General features: G+C 37.6%; 2 protein-coding genes across 2 annotated transcripts in view; both read right to left on the bottom strand.

Annotated features, from left to right (window-relative positions):
• Positions 1-238: 238 nt before the first annotated feature.
• On the bottom strand, positions 239-8,694 carry LOC103468183 (serine/threonine-protein phosphatase 4 catalytic subunit B). Its single transcript, XM_008415070.2, has 9 exons — positions 8,537-8,694; positions 7,696-7,946; positions 5,267-5,318; positions 5,139-5,189; positions 3,440-3,541; positions 3,182-3,355; positions 2,977-3,103; positions 2,668-2,857; positions 239-1,143 (listed from the first exon to the last, which is right to left on the bottom strand). The coding sequence occupies exons 2-9, from the start codon at positions 7,803-7,805 to the stop codon at positions 1,014-1,016; spliced, it is 936 nt and encodes a 311-aa protein (XP_008413292.1). The 5' UTR covers positions 7,806-7,946; positions 8,537-8,694; the 3' UTR covers positions 239-1,013.
• A 931-nt stretch (positions 8,695-9,625) lies between these two features.
• The window catches only part of cln3 (CLN3 lysosomal/endosomal transmembrane protein, battenin), a 14,030-nt gene continuing 2,172 nt past the window's right edge, over positions 9,626-21,483 (bottom strand). Inside the window, exons 5-15 of the mRNA XM_008415072.1 lie at positions 21,065-21,144; positions 20,732-20,817; positions 19,208-19,280; positions 18,149-18,292; positions 16,480-16,616; positions 14,945-14,997; positions 14,796-14,864; positions 14,557-14,612; positions 14,374-14,467; positions 12,845-12,985; positions 9,626-11,726 (exon numbers count right to left, since the gene is read on the bottom strand). Of these exons, the coding sequence (XP_008413294.1) occupies positions 11,610-11,726; positions 12,845-12,985; positions 14,374-14,467; positions 14,557-14,612; positions 14,796-14,864; positions 14,945-14,997; positions 16,480-16,616; positions 18,149-18,292; positions 19,208-19,280; positions 20,732-20,817; positions 21,065-21,144 (1,050 nt within the window). The 3' untranslated portion in view covers positions 9,626-11,609. The remainder of the gene's footprint in view (positions 11,727-12,844; positions 12,986-14,373; positions 14,468-14,556; positions 14,613-14,795; positions 14,865-14,944; positions 14,998-16,479; positions 16,617-18,148; positions 18,293-19,207; positions 19,281-20,731; positions 20,818-21,064; positions 21,145-21,483) is intronic.

The following is a 21,483-nucleotide window of genomic DNA, read 5'->3' as shown; positions in this document are numbered from 1 at the left end:
AAAATTTCAGCATGGTCATGGTGGGAGATTTACAATAAAATTTTTTTTTAAAAATCTGAAATCCTTGAACCTGAGTGGATGATACGGATATCTTTTTTTAATTTTTAAAGAATTTAAGCAGAAATATCTAATACTTGCGTCTTTCTAATGTCTCCAGAGAATGGGCTTATTAAAATAAAACGCCACCACCACAAACATTTTTATGCAGCTCATAAAATAAAATCACTCCTGCAACAAATCAGTATTGATACAAAATTTTATTCTCACAATATCAAAATTGACAGAGCTAAAGCAATCCAGAGATTAAAATTAAGAAGGGAAAAATAAAGAATATTGTGACTTTTCTTAAGTTAGTTACACATCTGGCGTTTATTTGTAATGGTGCTGAGCAGCAGCACTTAGAATGTTAAATATCAACGCACGTAACAGATGACAAAACGGAAGAAAAATAAATGGAAGAGGGGCATTTTGTATTTTCTTCTGTCAGCAAGTTATACAGTCAAAGACAATAAAGGACTGAAGGATTTCCTTAACTGATAAAATTTGTAAAATTTCCTACAGCTGTATATCTCTGAAAAAGAAAAAATAACTGCTCCATCCAAAAAATTCTAAAACTAAATGACAATATTAGTCATAAAAAATAAAAAGAACACTAGAAAAGAGTTGAGCTGGAAAGAAGGTTGTATCTACAGAGTGAGGAGGGACACAGATGGAAGAAGTAGGCTGAGGGCTTTAAGAGCAACCCCCAAATAGCTGAGAAGAAGCAACAACAGTCATTGGCCCAGTATCTGCCACGCCCTTCCACCTTCCACTGCGACTCATCTGTCAGGTTCGGGCAGTCGGGCAAAAATTCAGCTCTTCAGGCTGCAGCTGTGCGAGAGCTCTAGAGAATCAGGCGGGTTTTCCGTCTGCTTCGAGTTCAGACTGAGAGAATGGTCCGGCAGCAGGATGGAGGGCGTTTGGTGTTCAATGGTACCAGAGTTTGACACGTGATGGCTGGCTGTTCAAAGATTTTACAGGAAATAGTCAGCTACTGGCTTCTTGGAAGGGATGCCTCTGGTCTCCTGTGGTGCCGCCTCGAATATGATGAACTCTCGCTGTAAATGCTCGTCGAGCTCCAAGATGGCTGCCACATTTCCACACCTGGTAGTCAGGAGAGACAAGAGAATTGGTTTGGTCATTCTAAACCAATGCAATAAGCTTAGGTTGAAAAATGACCTTTGATTAGCATCATAGATCACACTGCACGTTGCAAATATTGCTGCCCCCTCCAAACACTTCATCTGTTACTAAAACTAAACTCCAGACATGTTTGACCCGGCTGAAGACACGCCAACTGCTGCGCATCAGAAAAGCCGTAGTTACAGCAACGAGAGATTCTGTAGGAATGGGTTTCTATACATCACATATTCCAGATATGTGATGTGTGATACATTCTAGCTTGTGACATGCTCACTTTGTTTTGGTCTGGCTGTGGTGTCACGCCAATTCTCAGCTCAGGTCCTTGGTGGTAACAGATGGAATGTACCTTGTGGTTAGCTCTACCTTCTCTGAGTTCGGAGGAATCTCTAGCCTGGCTAGCCTTCACCCTGTGGTTTGTTATTGCAGGAATCAAACGGTTTTACTTTCACCTCAAAATCAAAACATCCATTTTATTCCTTTTAACTTTGTGCTTCCTGCATAGATCTTATCAAGGTGAATTTTTTTTCTTAAAATGGCCTTGTTAATTGGGTTAGAATTGTGTATGTCTCCATCTCAAGGAATAAAAAAAAATTAAGAAAAAGTATTTTTCTCCCCTACCTCTAAGCAAAATGCTGGCTAGAGATAAATATATTTAAATATGGCTGGTTGGATGGACATGATGCTCACATTGAAGTTAGTGACCAAAGCTAGTGCAGGGGACCGTGTGATGTTGGAAAAGAAGGAGCTATGTGAGGAAAATTATTGGTCAATCTCAATCCATGTAATCCTTGAAATCATTTAAAAACAATTTCATTTTTTTAACTTCATGCAGCCCCAGATAAAAGTCACTTGTACATAGTGTAGGATCATGCAGGAGGACAGTGACAAGCCTGTGGCAATAAGCAATAAATCAATTAATCGCATGATAAATTAAGAGTAGCTCAATAGATTCAATAATTGATGCTCAATATCTTTTTAGAGGCAATTTTGTTCAGAGGCACTTCATAATCCATTTTATTTATGGTTTTGGTGGTTTTTATTACTTTTATTTATCTTTTTTGGTTGTTGTGTTTTATTGTATTTAAAATATCTTCCAGTTCCAGTGTGGAGTGTTTTGTACAAAATTCAAGTTTATTACTCTTTCAGAAGGCAAACCTGCATTATCATTATATTAACTGAAAATGGTCTCAAAATGACAATATTATCATTTATCGTAATAATTTCTGGGACAATTTATCATCCAGTAAAAAGTGTTATTGTGACAGGCCTAGGCAGTTGTTCACTGTTTTGCCTCTGCATTATAAGGGTTCAATTGAACATAGTGACCAAAAACACATTTTAAACAAAGCAAAATATGAATTGTATGTTGCAATAAGTAGTAAGTATGCCACAACACTACATTGATCTGCAGTGGACCATGGTTTATAACACTCAGCAGCAGCGGCTGTCCAGTCAACACTGAGCTGGACCCAACTGAAGCCCCACCTGTAGCAGTAGTTGGGTGCTGACCACACAGTGAGGACCGTCTCATTGAAGTGCCACTTGTAGCCCTCCATGACCAGCTGGTGGGCCCGGCATATCATGTGGATGTCATTGGCAGCGTTAAACTGAGCCACCACGTCACTCCCAAACAGGTAGCCGGCTCCTCTGGGACTCACTCCCCACCCTGTGGTGTCTGAGAGCAACAAAAGAGAAACAAAAACATCAGCAGGAAAACTCCTCCACTCATGGAAGCACTGACTGGCTGGAACGTTAGAAACCAGAAAAAGGTTGAAGAAACCTGTAGATGGATACCTTCTGGGTCTGACCAAAGAAGGTCACACATGGGCCCATCATGAGGCACTTCCTGTTTCCTATCAATGGTCCTGATCTGGTCCAGTGTCTGGATGGAGGGAGACAGGCCACCATGCACGCAGAAGATCTACAACACACACCAGGTCACATTAAAGTGTTGCTGTAAAAAGCGACCAGTCAGAGCTGAGCAGTGAACACATCTCACCTTTCCATCAATGATAGCTGAAAGCGACAAGTAATCAAATATCTCTGTGCAATATCTCCACACGGTGACGGAGCCATATTTGCGGAGGCACTCGTCGTAGAAGCCATAGACCTGGGTGATTTGCCGGGACTCGTGGTTTCCTCGGATTAGGGTTATCCTATCAGGATAACGAACCTGATATGAGAAAAGAGGAGGTTGGAAGATGAAATGGAAGCACAGAAATACAAACTGAGGAATATGTGATAGCTTCATGTTCACCTTAAGAGCTAGCAGCAGAAGAAAAGTCTCCACGCTGTAGAAGCCACGGTCCACAAAGTCCCCCATGAACAGGTAGTTTGTCTCTGGAACGTCACCGCCAACCTGTTGAACATTAACAGGACAGCACTGTCAGTACAGATTACCTTCATTTCATAGATGGTGGTGGGGGGGAGTTCATCACACAGAGAAAGGAATTCAGGAGTAGTGCAATCCAGAACCAGCTGATTATTACAGCATAACAACAACACAGGTGAACATGTATGAAATAGTCTGCATTCCTGAAGCATCAACAGAATGCTGCAGGGTTTCCTAAAATTATGCGTTTCCCATTCACTCTTCCCCAAACAGATTCCTGTCATGTAGTTGAACCCTGGGGTGGGTGGGGGAGGCATGAGAGGGCCGTCAGTACTGACCTTCCAAACACAAAAGGCCAGCCACTCTGAACTACAGCTTCCTTCCTAGCTACTGACTGAAACACATCGCACCTCTTTTTCTGATCTGGACTCGGAAACAAACACACCTCTCATCTCCGTAAGAGGGAGCAAAATCAAAAACTTCAACTTATTGATCTGTTTAGGAACAATCAACGAGGCCTGATGCCCGCTGTGCTGAGCCAACAATGAAAAGAACAGATTGAAAGTATTTTTAATGCAGACACTCGTCATCTGTAAGGAAAGGCAGCATGTCCATAAACAGTTCAACATTATCTAGGCTCAGAATGTGAAACTGAAATGGAAATAAAAAGGTAGTTGAAGCTCCATAACATTGGTCAACAGCCAAAATAATTGTCTGGAGTTTCTTAACTGTTTTAGGATCATTCTGATGAGCTGAATCCAGAAATCACATTGGTTTTGCTCAATCAGGCCAACTCTCTGAACTATGGAGCAACACGAGCAAAATGCAGGACTTGTTTTCACATCTGGATCGATTTCCTGAGAATCTGGACCAATGAGTGATGAGCAGGAGGAGAGATTCCATCAGGACAGAGAAGAAACAGAGAGGTAATGTTTAATTGACATGAACTTATCAGTGGTTATTATCCAATTTACAGAAATCCAGGTTTGTAGCATTTAATAAATACACTGTTAGAAATTTTTTTTTTCTCCTAAAATCTTTTTTGGGCGAGAAATATTAATGGAAATGAACTGATAAAGTCAGAAGACTGGATTTCTCTAAATTAGAATAAAAACCTGACCTGAATGAGAAAAATGGATATCAGTTTTGGATTCAGTGGTGCAACATGGTCCTAATTCAGCTGAAAAAACAGACAACTTCAAAAAACACTTTTGTAACCCTATTCTGTAATGTAAATGTTTCTTTATATTTTAAAACAACAATGTTGGTAAATGTTGCTTTTGCATGACAATTTTTGAAACGTGGTTGCTAAGGAAATAAATAAAGAACTTAAACAAGAAAAAGCTTGATTATGAGCTCCATTCTAATTTTGACCATTCAAAAAAAAAAAAAAAATCCACATTAATGGTCACATTTTCTTTCAATCAAGCTCTCCTTCTATCGCAGCTCCAGGCTGCAGGACAGTAACGGGGATAACAGATCAAAACCTGACTCAATCATTTCATTGTGTTGAAAGTTTCATGGTGGCTGTAACTTTGGGGATCCATCCACAGACTGCATTCAGAGCTACTCACTGTGAAAAACAATGAATGGTCAGAAGGAAGGGTGAAAGATGGAGACTTACTCTGAACAACTCCTTCAGGTCATAGAACTGTCCGTGAATATCTCCACACACCTGCAACAAGAGACACATTTAAAAAAGACTCCACATGACACAGACTATCAGTTTAACACATGCTGGATGTTCCTTACTGTGACAGGAGAGTCGACCCTCTGAACGTTGCTTTCTTCAACCAGAATCTCTCTGAAAATATATTCAGATGAAAAGGAAATTAGAATTTTATTTATCCGTTTATTTAAAAGAATAAAAACATGTAGGAATGTTTGGACAGTAACTTCTCCACCAGTGGGAAAGCTGCAGGAAGGAACTCAGCTCCTGCTCTGCATGTGCTGTTTAGACTGTAACGCCCAAATATTCACTCTGCATGTGAACTCGGTATTAATAACAGTCCCATAAATTTAAACTTTATAGAAATTAATCAGTCATGACCTAACCACTCAATTCCTGTTGTGGAGGAGATCCTGCTGCAGGCACAGAGTCCACTACTGGATTTCTAGCTTCTGCATTACATCACATCAAACATTCACCGCTGACCACTGAAGAGGTCAGTATAGTCAAAGTAACACAACAGAAATGCTTCTTCAGGATTGTATTAAGAGGTAGACTAAACCTACAGAGGTTATAAGAGCCAGTAAATGAAAACTTCATTTGATTTTGCAAAATAATCATTAAAGAAATTAAAGAATATTTTTTCTTGCAAATTACAGTTTATGTGACGAAAGAAAAATTAAAAAAAATTAAACTCAAAGCAGAGGACAGACTGGAGACACTATGCAAAAACCAACAGGTTAATTGGTGCAGGTTAACATGAACTGTTTCTTGAGACAGTAAATGAGCTCAGAATGTTCAAATGGAGAACTATAAACATAAATGAAGTCATGTTAAAATGGTTCACACTGAACATTAAACCTAGTTCTAGTTAAGGATCAACCAGCCAAGGCCAACCACTAGCAGAACAGATTTGGGTTGGTTTGAACCATTAACTACAACATCAACCAACATACATAACTAGTGATGATGGCAGATATTAGTAAATCTTGACATGGCAATAATATTAGTAAATATTGTGATACATTAGGTTTAATATTTGTGTATTTTATTCTGTCCTCTGTTTCTCCGCTGTGCTTCCATCACTGTGACCTTTAACCTTTTGGGCAACATCATTAGTGAATCTGTCAATCAGGCTAAATATCAGCATGTAAAATAGAAGTTCAGAACACTTCAAATATATTAGCCAACAATTATTGCTCTCCAAACAGTCCTCTGCGATTTGAATAATTGTACACACTAATATTGTGATGTTCAGCCCTAGTAGTGATCCAGGCAATGGATTGACGTGATCAACTTTGGTCAAAGGTCAGCTGACATCATTTACAGATAAAAGTCTGTTTATCCATTTTATTCTCAGAGAAGAAATAGAATATTGATGACTTATTATGTAAAATGGAAACAAACCTTCATTAAAACTGCTTTTACAGATCATAGAGGAAGAAACTAAGCAATGCTTCATGACCATCTCAAAAGCCAACATCCTGATGTGCTCTCAAATGAATTATCCTAAAGGGAACACGATATGGGCTCTCATCTACATAATATCCTTTGCACAAAAAGAAATAATGTCACATAACCAGAAAGTACCTACAGTAATATATTCAGAATCTCCATAACAAAAAGTTATTAGTAGACTTTATTTGATCATGATGTTCATTTATGATACTCCCAATCAAAGCAACACTGAATTATATGTTTGCATCACTTTTCCACTTAGTTCTAAGACGACAAATAAATGCAGCATTTATATTTCAAATTGTGACTGAATGTAACCACAGTAATGTTTCCCAGCATAGTTGCAAAGCTCCATGGAACAGCTTGATAAGGAGCAAAGTTCATTGTTACAACGATATCTGGGTTACTGAGGCTCTGTCATACATTCAAGGGTAAAATTTATTGTTAATAACTGCTTTTTCTGCAAACAGAACCAGAAAAAATAATTAATTAAAACCTTAAGAGATGGACTCCTTTGTCAAATATAGTAAACAATTCCTAAGTATAAAACATATGCAAATATAAAGACTGTACAATAAATGATAAGTTTAATTTTATATATATGTAGCCACTTTAAATGCAACAAGAAACGTTTTAGAAGGTAAAGAGGTGGAAAAGTTCTTAAATCATTAAGAGACTATAAGTCGTTTCATTTCCAAAACAGCACATACCAGCAAAAGGCAACTTTTTCTATAAAAACTGTTGAGATGAAAATACAGAATTTTTATTTTTCCAGTAGCTGGACAGATTATTCATAATTAGAGTGAGTCTATCGCAAGTCATACTGTTATCACAACACTCTCCAACATTTCTGCATGTTACACATTTCATTAAAATTTTGTATCTCTACTTACAAACAGAAAATGATATCATTTTAGAACTGAAATGCCCAATGTACTTTACAAAGCAACGAAGACTTACTATCATTTCTTGAGACGTTTTAATGCGATTATGACCGAACCAGTACTATGACTTTTTCTTATTAATTTACATGTATAACCACTGCTGCACTCACCTGGCTTTGGCACACAGTGCTTTCACTTCATTTTCCTTGATGAGCTCACAGCGTCGGAGCTGCTCTATTTGTCGGTCCAGGTCACTGATGTCCCCCATCGTCACACACATAGAGCTGTTCACACTATTCACGTTTCACACACTGGGATCCCTGAATGCTCGGCTCCTCCAACCCCACAGCAACCGAGCCAATATCCAGCACGGGAAGAGGCCGGAGGTCCGCTTCAGTCACAGAGTTCTGAGTAGAAAAAGCTGAGGGAGAAATAAAACAAGGTCATTTATTAAAATGCAAAAATAAACAAGGTGAACATTCAAAAATAACCAGCCTTGTCTTTCCTGTGAGGCTACGTATACGCGAAGTCCAGTCTGCTTTCTAAAAAGTAAAACAATCGTGACTTCAAAAAAGTTTTCAACGTGAAACAGACAAAAAAAAAGGAGGCAGAAAAATTTGGTTATTTCTTAAGGAATGCGAGGCCTATGGGCGCAGCTTAACCTATGCTAGCCACTAGCATGTTAGCTTACATCACCACTAATACGTCAGAGAACAACTGATTCTTTGAGAACTAAGCCAACCATTTTGTTCAAGAATTTGTCGTAATGGTTGCACAAATGCCTCACAGTGGACATCAAACACCTCCCTGTATCCGATGGCCAGTTGTATTAATGAACTACGTCAATTTGAGAAGACGAAAGGCTGTAGCGCCTGGTTAATTTTACATTCGGCGAAAACGCTGGTTAGCTCTCCTTGGCTAACTTCACTAGCAAGACACTACCGCTAACGCGCTTCATAAAACGGTGAACACATCGCGTCTGAATCGATAAGACTTTAAAAACGTAATTACCGTGTCTCTGAAAGCTTGAAAAACAGTCATCAGCGTTACTCTCCGTAGACAGTTGATTCTTTCACCACTGGTTCACCGGCTCCACTCCCTCCCCCGGTATCGTCTTTGCCGGTTCAGTCCTGCTGTGCTCACCACCAACGTCAACCGCTCCACCGTAACTTCCGGTGCGGGGGACGCACATTGCTCCAACTTTCAACCAGATAATCAGTATCTGACTGGAAAAGCTTACAAACCAGGCTAAACTGCATAGAAATATAAATTTGCAATGTGTGACTGAGCCATAAAGACAATTCTGTTTTCAAGGCTGTGGTCAAAAATCTTTTTTTCCCTTGTTTTTAAAGAAACTGATATATTTTTGGTGGCACTTGTTTGATTTGACAGTGACTAAGAAAATAAAAATATATTTATTTTTCTTAGTCACTGGCTAAGAGACTAAGGGAACTTAGTCACTTAGTCAATTTAGAATACTAATTCTAAATTGTTAGAATCAGTTTTCATTTCAATGCCAAACTGAAAATCCACTATGTCTGCAGTTTATGTAAAACTTTGTCATACAGCTTCAGGGATGAACTGTTTCTGCGTGTATATCTGTATCTCCATAGATATATTTACATACACGTCACTAAACAGCCTTTTTTAATGGTAATCTGTAAATCCATTGAATTCTAACTCGGAACTGAGACATGATTTTAATTTGTAAATCCAAGATACAGATTCTGATAGGTTAATGGAACAATGCTACTGTATTTACTGCAAATTATCAATACTAACACTTGCAGTCTGTTTGAGTATCACCAGCAGCACTTGTACCATAGATTGACACTAATGCACCACAAGGCAGGCTCAGGTGTTAGGGTATTAGTATGAACATTTTTCCACAGCACTGGAAACTATTTAATAATAATAATAATAATAATAATAATAATAATAATAATAATAATAATAATACACCATCTAAAATTTTATTTTATTTTAGAAGTTTTTAAAATTATCATTAAAAGAGTATCTTATCAGTTCTTTTGGGTGTCTTCCATTATGAGACCATTTTTAATAACTTATATCCAGTGTTACTGTAGAACAAGACCCACAGAAAATTAAAACATCATTCTTTATTCAACAAATGAAGAAAGACATGGGCATAAAATCATACACAAACTCATGATAAAAATAAAGCATGTCAGCCATGGCATTATGATCACATCAGTAGGAATAAGCACACTGGTTCATTATTGGAGACATTTCAGAAAACACAAGGCACATCTTCAAAAAGCTTATTGGTGCATGATATAACTATTTTCTTGTGAGTAATAAACTAATTGTATGTTCACAACTAAAAGTTGAAAGCGGATTAAATTTGACTCATTAAAGCTCTGAACATTGTTCAACCTTTGGGCTCATTGATCCAGTTGGACCACTGACACCATTACAATCAATACAAAAGTTTAACGCAGTTGATGTAGCAATGAGTGCTAAAGTAGAAAGATTATATAACCCCTAGTAGAAATTAAAGATGGTAGTAAAGGCCCATCTTTGAAGCAAAACACAAGATTCAACCTTTTCAGAGGCACTGTAAAACTCATCTAATGACAGAGCTTCCAGCTTGATATTCAGATTGTTTAGTCTAAAGGTTAGGATATAATTTACTGAGAAAAATAAGAGGTTTTTCCATTTCCAAAGTTGTATTTTTTGGCATATTAGTGCTTTTCTGATATCTATAAATATCTAATGAGAAACTGATTTATTTCAAGTTTATTTGATGAGGAATGTTAAAAAGTAAACAATGTCCTGTCCACAGGCCCAGTCCCTGATTAGGCTGCAAGAAGTTGACCTTTAAAACTAATAGTACAAATAAACCTGTTTAAAACTAACATTAAAATAAGATTTCAATACTATCTGGTATATATTTAACAAATAGTGTCAAGAATTACTGTTGCTAGTTTATAAATCAGTGAATAACTTAGCACAACACAATAAAGATCTGCTGTTGTTGTATCCTTCCAGAACGAACCTCTCAGGTCTTTTGGTTCTGGTTTTGTTCTGCATCCAGAACCAGAACCAAACATGCAGAAGCAGCATTCAGCTTCTATGTACCACAAAGCGCTTATCATATTAAGCACTTTGAATTGCCTTGGTGCTGAAATGTGCTGTGCAAACAAACTTGACTGCAAGATTTAACAAGGTGCTTAGCTGCATCTCTGCCGTCTGTGTCCCAGTCAAAGGTTAATACTTTCCATTTCTATTGATGTTTTTTCAGGAAAGTAACAGCTTTTATTAATCAAACACTATCACGCCGGTGGTTTCAGGTCCAAGTGCTTTCAGTTAATGAAAATGTGAAGGTATTTAAAACACAAACATGAAGAGCTATTTTTTTTACATCACTATTTCAAAAGAATGTAGTAGAAAATGTTTTTAAGCAAATGTTCCAGTTTAGAGGAGCCTGTGTAATCCCTCCTGAAGATGTTACTGACTGACCGATTATAGAATACACTTCAAACAACTACTCTGTATAAAGGATATCGGACTTCACATCAACGTTGAACTGTCACTGAATGACATGAAGCAGATTCAGACGAACTAGCTCTGGGTAACAACATATTACTTAATGAGTTTCTTAAATTTGTTTTATGGAGCAGACACAATATAAGACAGAGGTTCTCAATATTGTCAGTATTTCCATCTGGACTTGTGAATCCTCAAATGTCCTGAGATCCCCTTAAAAACAGAACTAAATAAAAGAATACGGTATAGTATTTTTAGGCTATAAATATCAAAAGAGATAAAATCAGTACTTGTGAGTGAATAAAAACCGATCCAAGTGGATACATTGTCTGCTGTCACCACCAGCCTCTTTCACTGGTATTTTGTGGGTTGGAAGCTGAACAGTTCTGGGAAGCACTGCTGATGCGTTTTATTCTCAACTGCAGAGAATTCAGCAATTGGTGCTGCTGAATTCAGGGGGAATTCCTTACGTGTAGATGAGGATTTTTATGAAAGAGTTATGCGTTTTATTCTAAGTCCCAATCTTGAAAGAAATTGTTGACATAGAGTCCTGCTCTATGTTGGTTATTCTTTGTTACAGGGAACAGAAGTAGCTATGTGTGGGGAAAGCTGCAGCTCCAGCCAGAGCTATTCCCAGACTGTCTCCCACACTGGACGTTGCCATGGCAAACTCTCTGTATCTGCTTTCAGTCTGTGGGAGAAAGGACATCCGTCAGGAACTGCTTAGAGGCGTGTTTATGTGAAGGTGCAGACAAATTGTTTGCCATCCTGGTAAAGATGTGGATCAAATGTAAACATCTTTTAATGCAGAAGAATTATCTCAAACTCATTTTGTTTTTTAGAAAAATTCACTCTTCAATTGGAGTAAATTTACTACAAGGGACAGATGAGAGGGAATAATTAAATATTTAAGGGGAAAATTCTCTCTGACACCTTTACCAACACCCCTGCCCAGCCTCCATTCTCTACTGCATACAGTTTAATCTTCTCTATCATTTCACAATAATGAAGCAAACAGAGAGAAGTATGTTGTTTGATCAGTTTTAGATTCATTTATCAAAATATTTTGAGTTGCTGAAAGATGCAAAGATAATCATATATATTAATAAACACAACCTGACTGTTGTTTCATCACTAGGACCAATTGGAATGGATGGATTATGGTTTGACTTTTTTTGTAAAGTGCCTAGAGATGAATTAGAGCTACATTGATTGTTTACTGCTACAGTCCACCAGATTTGTATTTACATCTTTCTGGTATATCAGGGAATTCAAGATGCCATGCTATCAAACAAGCCCCCATAGTGCTGCAGCTAAAGAGGCCCACAGCATCACTGCTCCTCCTCCGTACATAGTGTGTATTGGCAGATGTTTAAACCAAGCACACCTGCAGAAGCTCAATCTGCGTCTCATCTGGCCAAATCAAGCACTTCCAGTTAAGGTTAGAGTTTAGCAGGTCTGCACCCCAACAAATGTATCTGTGGTAATATTTTTCTTAAAAAGTATTTCCTAACATGCCATTTCCACCCAACTGAATGTTGTTGATATATTCTCATTGATTTGTCCCTCATTTTCTACAAGATTTATGCTTTTGCGATAAATGATGAATTCATTTAAAGTGTTTTGGGGGTTTTTACCCATTTTTACCAAGAGAGGCAACAAATTTGTCCACAAATGTAAATATAAACCAAGAAAGTCAAAACAGTAAAAATATGCCTTCTTCAACTTGAAAAACAGGTTGAAGAAGGCAGGCAGGCAGGCAGGCAGGCAGGCAGGCAGGCAGACAGACGGACGGACGGATGGTGTTACCTCCTTGCTGATGAAGTGGAAGGTGTTTACATAGGCCACTCCTCCTAGCAGACCTTCATAGAGAATAATACCAAAGACAATCCAGATGCTGGGCAGAAACTGGAAGAACACAGCAAAGATGAGGAATACTGCATTCACCATCTGTGGCAGGCAGAGAGGAGGACAGGGAATAAAGATTTAGAGCAATCTTTACAAAAAACAGTGAAACTGCAGAACTTGAAGCATTCACACATTCTATGCTAAAATGATCATCTATTGTCTGTGACATGCTTGGGAAGTCTCAGCTGTGCGGCAGCCGTCATGCCCCTTGGCATGAGACATTTCTGATCCTTTGCTATGTGGTCGGTCAATTCGACTCTGACTGTCCTCACTGTATAGTTGCAATCTAGCTAGTATACTTTCTTTTTCTCCAGTCAAAAAGATCAGACTTGTTCATATCTGCTCTTTTTGTAATCTACTGTAACCAGTCAACATGTAAACTGACATGTGAATAGTCCATCTGGAATGACTATCATCTCAGAGTAAAACTCTCTGTAAGACCGGGAACTTTTGTTGAACGCTTTCCATTTGAGAATTTACGACATGACCAGCTGCAAGTTGTCCGATCAATTAATAAATATATTTCAGTGCAACCAGGAAACACAGGCCTCCATAGCAACACTACTGAGTTCATTCTGGGATACTCCAAGGTGTTCCCAGGTCAGAGTGTAATCTGGGTAATCTGGGTCCTTCACAGTGGGACAAAAACAAAATTCCATCATTCTGGATGACAGTGTATTTCGATACAGATAAGCTGTGAAAAAATGGAGTTCCTCTGCCTTCTCCCAGTGCTCCTACTACTAACTGTAGAAGTACACAGGTTGCTAAGAAGCAGCCAATCAGATTCAGAAGGAGGGTATTCCTGATTTTTGGTTTTCCTGTAATGAGTTGTTTCATTAATCAGTGCAAACAGCAGAGTGATTTGCAAGTTTTATTTAGATGGACTGAGGAAAAAATGGCTTCGGACGCCCTGGTTTAGTCTGAGGTTGTATTTTTCTTCTTTCATAACCAGGTACAAACTACATAATAATTACATTTTTTCTGTCCCACTGTAAGAAACACAAAATGCTATTTTCCTACTGTCTGATGGATATGGATCTTTTATTTTAATTCCCATAGCAACTGAAATATTACAAGTAGAAAACATCTATCAAACAATTTTCCACTGATAAAGAAAAGTCTGTTACTGTAAATAATAAATCTATCATCCAAGTTTAATAACTGAAGAAGAATAAACCAACAAATACTGACGCGCATTATTTTTAGAGAGAGATTCCACCTGGTGTCATTTTCCACCAGCTGGCCCTTCTGGGAGCCTCCTGCACTTATTTAACAGGCATTATTTCTAATTCCTTTAAGCAGACATGACCATATAAGTTTCTGCTGTATTTGATCAACCTGGCTATAATTTTGATAAGCTGGCTACAACTGCAGTTACATGTTACTATGGTCACTGACACTTCTAGATATATAGTTGGTCCATTTCTCACCTGCAGTAGCGAGAAAATCCAAGTTTTCCTGAACTTTTTCAAACGCAGAGAGGATCGGGACACGAACACACCAACCTGGTATAAGGTCTGGTACCTGAGCAAATACACAAAGAATCAACAATCAGAACATTCCACCTGAATGAAACGACATCTAAAAATTAAATAAAAAGACAGTTTACTGACCAGCGATACTGTTCCGCATGCGATAAGGAAGAGTTGTGAAAAAACAGGAGCTCCATCTGACAAATACAACAAAAAGAAAATATAAATTCTTCGCATCTAAATGTTTCTAGTCATTTTATTGTTAAAAAGAATAATTTCTCCTTCGTGATAGTTGCAGCTTATAATTCCTAACATCTCACAAAAAAAATTACAGCATGCAGTGAGATGAATGTGAGGCCAGAGGTCACTAAAGAGCTTACCAAGCCTTGGTTGATGAAGTACTCAGCAAAGTAGACCAGTCCCAGAGGAATAACAAACGGTAACAAGCCCTGTTCACAGAAACAATATACACTCTTATTGTTTGATGACAATGAAGAAAATCTTCCAAACGTGTGGGAGATGCACTTACCTTGATGACAGCTAACTTCTCCTGCAGGGTGACCGGTCCCATGGTCCTGTTCTCTGTTACAGTCAATGAGGAGAGAATAATCAGTCACTACACATGCATTCACTGTGGAGAACATCACCATCATTACAGCTATTACAGTTACATGATAAAACGTTCATAACCATTTTACTCATGTCACACTACAGCTACAGATTTCAGTGTATTTTATTGGGACTGAATGTGACCAATCAACACGCTGTTGATCAACAAACTCAACTGCATTAAGTTTTGCCTCTGCTCAGACAACGCTAAATGTTTTGGCCTAAATGTTAAATGTTTGGTGTGGATGAGAAGGAACATGTCAAATCCCCATAATTCCACCGTCCCCACAATCAAACATGGTGGTGTTTACTGATGGGATGTTTTTCTGATCAGACCTGATGGATGGAGCTAAACCCAGAACATCAAAACATCCAGGTTTGGTTGGGTGTGTAAAGGGTTTAATCTAAAGGTGGGACTTGAGTTAATTACAGGGTTAAATTGAATCAAAGCGCTACAGCCAATCAGTTCCTCAGAGTTTCAGGAACTCCTGATCATTCCTGGAACTTGTTTGTGGACCGTGGACGCTGACGTTAGCGTTGGGGATGCTACATGTTTAGCACTGAGAAGCTATTTAAGGCTTGAACAGCTTCACTGATAGGCTAACTCCTTTTAGCACAACAAGTCTTATACAGAATTTAATCAGATCCGTTTCAGAAGCAGAAATGAACCTGAAGCAGCTTTGTCCTCCATCATTTTATTTCGCATCAGATTTTCAGGCGTGCCAGAAACACAATACAAAGGTTCCGGCTCGGGTCTGTTGTATTCTCATCATAATACAGTGACAGTCATATATTCATTGTTTTTCTCTCTGCCTTCTTAAATCCAAAAATAAGTAGTTTAGACTTCAACACATATACTTCTGGATTTTGATAATTGCGTGTGCAAAGTCATGACAAGGTTATTTACTTGATGTTTGTTCTGTTGCTGAATTGAACTGAGATGAACTAGATCATTTAAAGTCCTGATAATGCTTCGTTAAATGACTCTTGAGTTTAGTAAAGATGTTCTATCAACCTTCCCCACTTATTGGTGACTTGCTTATTTTGTCCAGAATTAAACTGATATAAAAACATGAACAGACTTTTTCCAGCAAATCAAGCTTACATCCAGATTCTTATCACTTGCTCTGAAAAATTAAAGCCAAATTAGTGGACAGCAACCACATTACATGATAACATTCACATCTTATGAAGAGGAAGTATTCATTTAGAGATTACTTACTTTCTAATCAAACCAAATATCAACACGTTTTCCTCAAACAGAAAAACTGACATTTCAGTCAGATCAGATAAAACCAATGGAAGACGTGTCAGTCTTTTAAGATATGATACAGGCCAACTCATATTGATGGACAAACTCTGATATTACATTAACTGATTGACCAATTACAAAATCAAGCATTCTGGAAATTTTATGTTAATGTTAGACATCCTAGATGTTGCTGGGTGTTTTACCTGGAGCTGATGTCTCCAGGTCATCTTCGAATTCGTCCATCAGTCGCTGTCGTTCCTCTGAGTCCACAGGTGGACACTCTGTCTCTGACCTGCTCCACTGAGGTAGAGAAGGTTCATGAACTAGCAGACAGAAATAGCTGGTAATGGAGGAAGAACACATACATATAATGATTATGTCAGATATTGATTCTCCTTTGTAATGTGTTCCTACATGACATGAGTTTTAAGAGTACATCCTTTTTCAGGCTATTGTCCCACAATAAAGCACAAGAAATCACTGAAAGTGCTTACTAGATACTTCAACACCTACCTGCTTTGCAAAGGTTTCCATGCCAACAGGCTTTCGGACTCTTTATTTCATTGAGATTTATTTTAATAATCAAACACAAAGTAGTCCAGAATCATAAAGAGCAAGAAAATATTTGGAAATTGGAGAAGTGTGCCTTTGTTTCCCTGCATTCATTCTGTTACTAGCTCACAGCACAGCTATCAGCTCTCCCAGCTTCTGAGCTCCCGCCTCACAGAGCAGCTCTCCCATGCAACTCCTTCAGACTAGCCAGCATCAATTAGCAAACAGCTGATGGAACTGCACATCTACTGAACTCACAGCATTCAGTTTCAATGCACTACAAATCTGGAACAAACTTCCAGAAAATTGAGAAACAGCGGAAACTGAGAAACAATTTAAAGGAGCTCAGAGCAAACACTGAGCTCCTTTAAATTTAGCCTAAAACCCTCTTATTTAGAGCTGCTTTTGAGCCATAATAATTGGATATTTGATGTGTATTGATAGTTTTGATGATGGAACTCATTAAAATTTAATGTTTGTTTCTGGTTTCTCAATTGTTGACTACATCTTGTTTTTATGTCTTTTTATTTTTGTGTCTATGAGGTAAAGCACTTTGAACTTGATTCAAACAGCTTTGAACAGCTTTATTGCTGAAATGTACTGTACGACTACACTTGTTTGATTTATTATACAAGCTAATTCTCAGAGCAATGCTGGTAAAAACATCATTAAAGGGTCAATAGAGGAGCGATGTTGTGATGACTTCCTGAAGGTAGAGTTTCAAAGAGAAGGAGCTTTTAAAAAGACAGTGGCCCTTTGCAAGGCACTAAATTAGTCAGTAAAATTTATTTTAAGTCATATATGATATGTACAGCATTTTTATAACAACTGAAGGTAACATAGTTGCTTGATTGAGTGATACTGCCGCTTTAAGTCTGTTGCAATAAGCAATTAAACACGTGATAAATTAAAATGAGCTCGGTAATTTCTATTCCGACAATTAACATTTTTAAAAGAGCAATTTTGTTTACATAAACATCAAAATCCATTTTATTTATTGTTTCATTTGTAAGTGGTTTTTATTTATGTTTTTTTATTGATTGTTTTTGGTTGTTTGATCTTGGATACTTATACATTAAACCAGATAACTAAAACTGTTCTGTCATGTTCACAGAACCATGCTCTGATGTAACTTCAATATCCAGAATTAATAGCATGAGAACTTCAAATTTTTTTCTAAGCTCAGCTTAAGTGGCTTGTGACCAAACTGAAACGGAATCATCAGTTTGAAAAGGGAGAGACTGTCAGCACATTTCTAACACTTCCTGAAAGCAGCTCATTACAGAAGTAACATGTTTTTAACAGCATTTCAACACTTACCTAGCTAGCATTGCAATCGGAACAATTAGCATGATGAGCAGTGTGGTCCGGGGGGAGAGATGTGCCTGGATGAGGCCTGCATAGAGAAGGGAACCAGCAACACCAGCAGCACCAGTCCCAGAACCCCAGCCTTCCAGAACATTCCTGAGGATGAAGGCAGCAGAGTTACTAACCCCAAACCACACAGTCTAAGGGATTACACTTAATATTATATGCTGGATAATGGAAAAGTTTTCACACTCCTTGAACCCTTCCACCTTTTGCCCAAATATTTCAATGTATTTTGTTGGAATTTTATGTAACAGAACTGCACATGGGAGCTCTAAGGATAAAACCCAAGGACTGCATAACATTAGAAAAACATGAAATATGCAAAAATCTGTAATATTATGATAATATAAATTGCAATAAATTAAGAAATACTTAACAATATTAAGGATGAATTTGCATTGGCTACATGGAACTTATCAAGCAAACGTGTTTCCATCTCGCCTTTAAAGCACTGACTTACTTTTTTTTGGAAAAGCCAAAAAGCAACTCAAGTGAGCGTACTTTTTTATTATTTGTGAAACTGAGAAAGTTATTTCAAATTTTGACATTTACATCAACCTTTTCTAATGCGATGATTCAAAATGTGCATAAAAAGACGTTGATAGAAACATAATATAAAGAGAAAATGAGGCCACATAGTTCTGTTCTTTGTAGCTGGGAGAATGCATGGACATTTTTATCCAGCAGCCACAGTCCAGCGCATACAGCGGTAAAACCAACTGACCAAACCTGTCCGTCTTCTAATGACGAAGTGAGCGAAGCTCCACTTGGGCTGAGACCCAAATGGAAGAACAAAAACATGCATAAAGAAAATTTGGCATAATTTGGCCTTTAAGTATTTATTCACATGTCATGAGTCATATTAAAATGACATTTATCAACATTATCACATGTAGAGCAGGTTGTGACACAGGTTGTAACACAGTCCCACTCTTGGTTATTATGTTTGATTCAGTTTAAGCACCTTATAAAACTCAAAAGAAACTAAGACATAGATGACGGTTTTACCTGTTGAAGAAGACACTGAGTGACAGGAATGATAGTTCCCCCAACCCAGAGCTTATACTGGCAAAGATCACTCCTGTAACAACACAGAGTGAGCCCAGTGTGAATGCAGGAACTTTTAGCACACATGAAAAAAAATCAAAACGTTTATACAGAAGCATCCCCACCTTAGCATTACTGTACAATTTCTTAATGTGCAGAAAGATCTTCTCTTAAGTGTTGTGTTCATTTTTGTTTATGTCCTCCAACACAGAACATATTCTCACAAAGTGTCAACAACAGCAACACCTCCTAAGGAAGCTCAATTCCTGTGGAGTCAGGAAAATTTTTTTACTGACGTTCTGCTGCTCTGTGAGGAACTTATGTGACCAGATACTCTGTTCCTAAAGCTCAACTTCTCAACTCCTATCACCACCAACCCACCAGCTTCCCTCAGCTCCCCACCTATTAATTGCTATCTGACATAATTTATGTTGCAATGTATAAATAATATTATTATGAATTTGGATGTGTATTTATGTACAATCATATATAAAAACAGAGAATGCGTTCAGATGAGACCCGTTTGTCAGATTAAAAGTACCTACTGAAAATGGACATTTCAGTGATATTAAATTTTTTTTAATGAGTCAGAATGTAAGTATGTACACCGAGTTATGACTTTGCATGCTTATGTATGTGTATTTACGTATATGTGCATGTGTGTGTAAATCTCACTTTACTGTTGCAGTTATTTAAAATGTAATTACAGACACATTTCATGGCGATCCTCATCTGCTTATTATTTGCTTTTATGTGTTGATTTTTTTAAGTGATATTTGTGCTGCTTTGTTGTATCTTTAAATTTCCACCCATGGGCAAATAAAGTTTTACTGAATTGAACTGAGTAATGTAGCAGTGCGTCATGGTAAAATGGTAACATTTATTTGAAGGGGTGTGCATAAGACTGGCATGACACTGTCATAAACATAACACCCGTCATAAACATGAAGGAGTCTTCATGAATGATTACAAGTGTTGTCGTGAATTATCATTAGGGAAATAATGGCATTTTTAATGCAAAGTTGACACTTTTAAATTCACATTTAATCCACGTTTTACTGTAACTTTGCATAAAAATGTAACAAATAATGCCAAGATGATATTTTAATGTACTTTTAACGCAACTATTAATGCACATTTGCATTAAAATGGTCAAAATTTCATGTACACTTCAAAGACATTATCTTTGTCGTTTCCTGGACTCTTCTGATGGTGTAGCAACAACATGCTGCTGTGTTAAAACTCTCAGTTTCACATCAGTTCGCCTCCTTTGATAAGAAATGATCACAGGAGGATGTATTAATAACTGCACTTATCATGATGAGCTGCTTCAGGCTCATTTCAACATGAAGCTGTGATATCTTATCTCTATGCATGCAGATAAGGTGCAAACTAAACTGAAATGACTAAAATCTATCATCTGACGCCTCCATCATTATCAGCTTCACCACACATATCGAGAAGAGTTGGAGCATCAATAATTACCGACAATACTTAGCCACACAGCGGAGGAAAAGGAAACAAGCAGGAAACTTGCTGCTGCCATGGCGACACAAAACAGCACCCGAAAACTAGAAATAATGAAAGAATTTGCTTTTTGAGTTTTGGAAAGAATGCATCGTTACTTTAATTTTCTGAAAAATATAAACAATTTACAAACTGTTTTACTTGGAATACTGTGAATAAAAATGAAGAACTGAAAAAAATCACTAAAACTTTCAACATTCTTCCCATCAGATTTGCTTCTTAAAGTATATAGAATTTGCTTCTTCAAATTCCATATACTTATGGAATTTCAAGTTATACTGATGAACTCACCCATAGGGTACTTTGTGGATCACAAAGGGAGCTGAAATCTTGATAAAGAGTGTTGGAAGAATGTCAGCCAGAAGCACAGCCTGCAAACACACATTACCTCTGTTTATCTTCATTCATTCTGATATAACAGAACTAATTACAAAAAGTTTTTTCCATGTTAAATACAGTGCCTTCCTAAAGTATTCATACATTCATACCCATCTTCACATTTTGTCACATTTCCTCAAACTTCTAAGGATTTCATGTGACACAACAACAAACGCTACTGTAAGGCTGTGAAGTGAATGGCAAAACACAGACCACTTTATTTTTGCAAGGAAAAATCTGAAAAGTGTGTCATGAATTTGTATTCAGCCCCATTTAGTATTTTACCCCTGAATAAAGTCCAGTCAAACTAATGACCTTCAGAAGTATATATA

The sequence above is a fragment of the Poecilia reticulata genome, linkage group LG8 (assembly GCF_000633615.1).
Source record: "Poecilia reticulata strain Guanapo linkage group LG8, Guppy_female_1.0+MT, whole genome shotgun sequence".
NCBI classification, from domain to species: Eukaryota; Metazoa; Chordata; class Actinopteri; order Cyprinodontiformes; family Poeciliidae; genus Poecilia; species Poecilia reticulata.
Note: the sequence above shows the minus strand (reverse complement) of the source record. Positions and strands in the feature narration are given on the sequence as shown.

What these genes read in the sequence shown, in the direction of transcription:
- LOC103468183 (XM_008415070.2), bottom strand. Translation starts at nt 7,805, where the DNA reads ATGTGTGTGACGATGGGGGACATCAGTGACCTGGACCGACAAATAGAG. An exon ending in GCACTGTGTGCCAAAGCCAG is followed by an intron (nt 5,319 to 7,695) that starts GTGAGTGCAGCA and finishes ATATATTTTCAG; the next exon opens with AGAGATTCTGGTTGAAGAAA. An exon ending in GCACCCAACTACTGCTACAG is followed by an intron (nt 1,144 to 2,667) that starts GTGGGGCTTCAG and finishes CCTGACTACCAG; the next exon opens with GTGTGGAAATGTGGCAGCCA.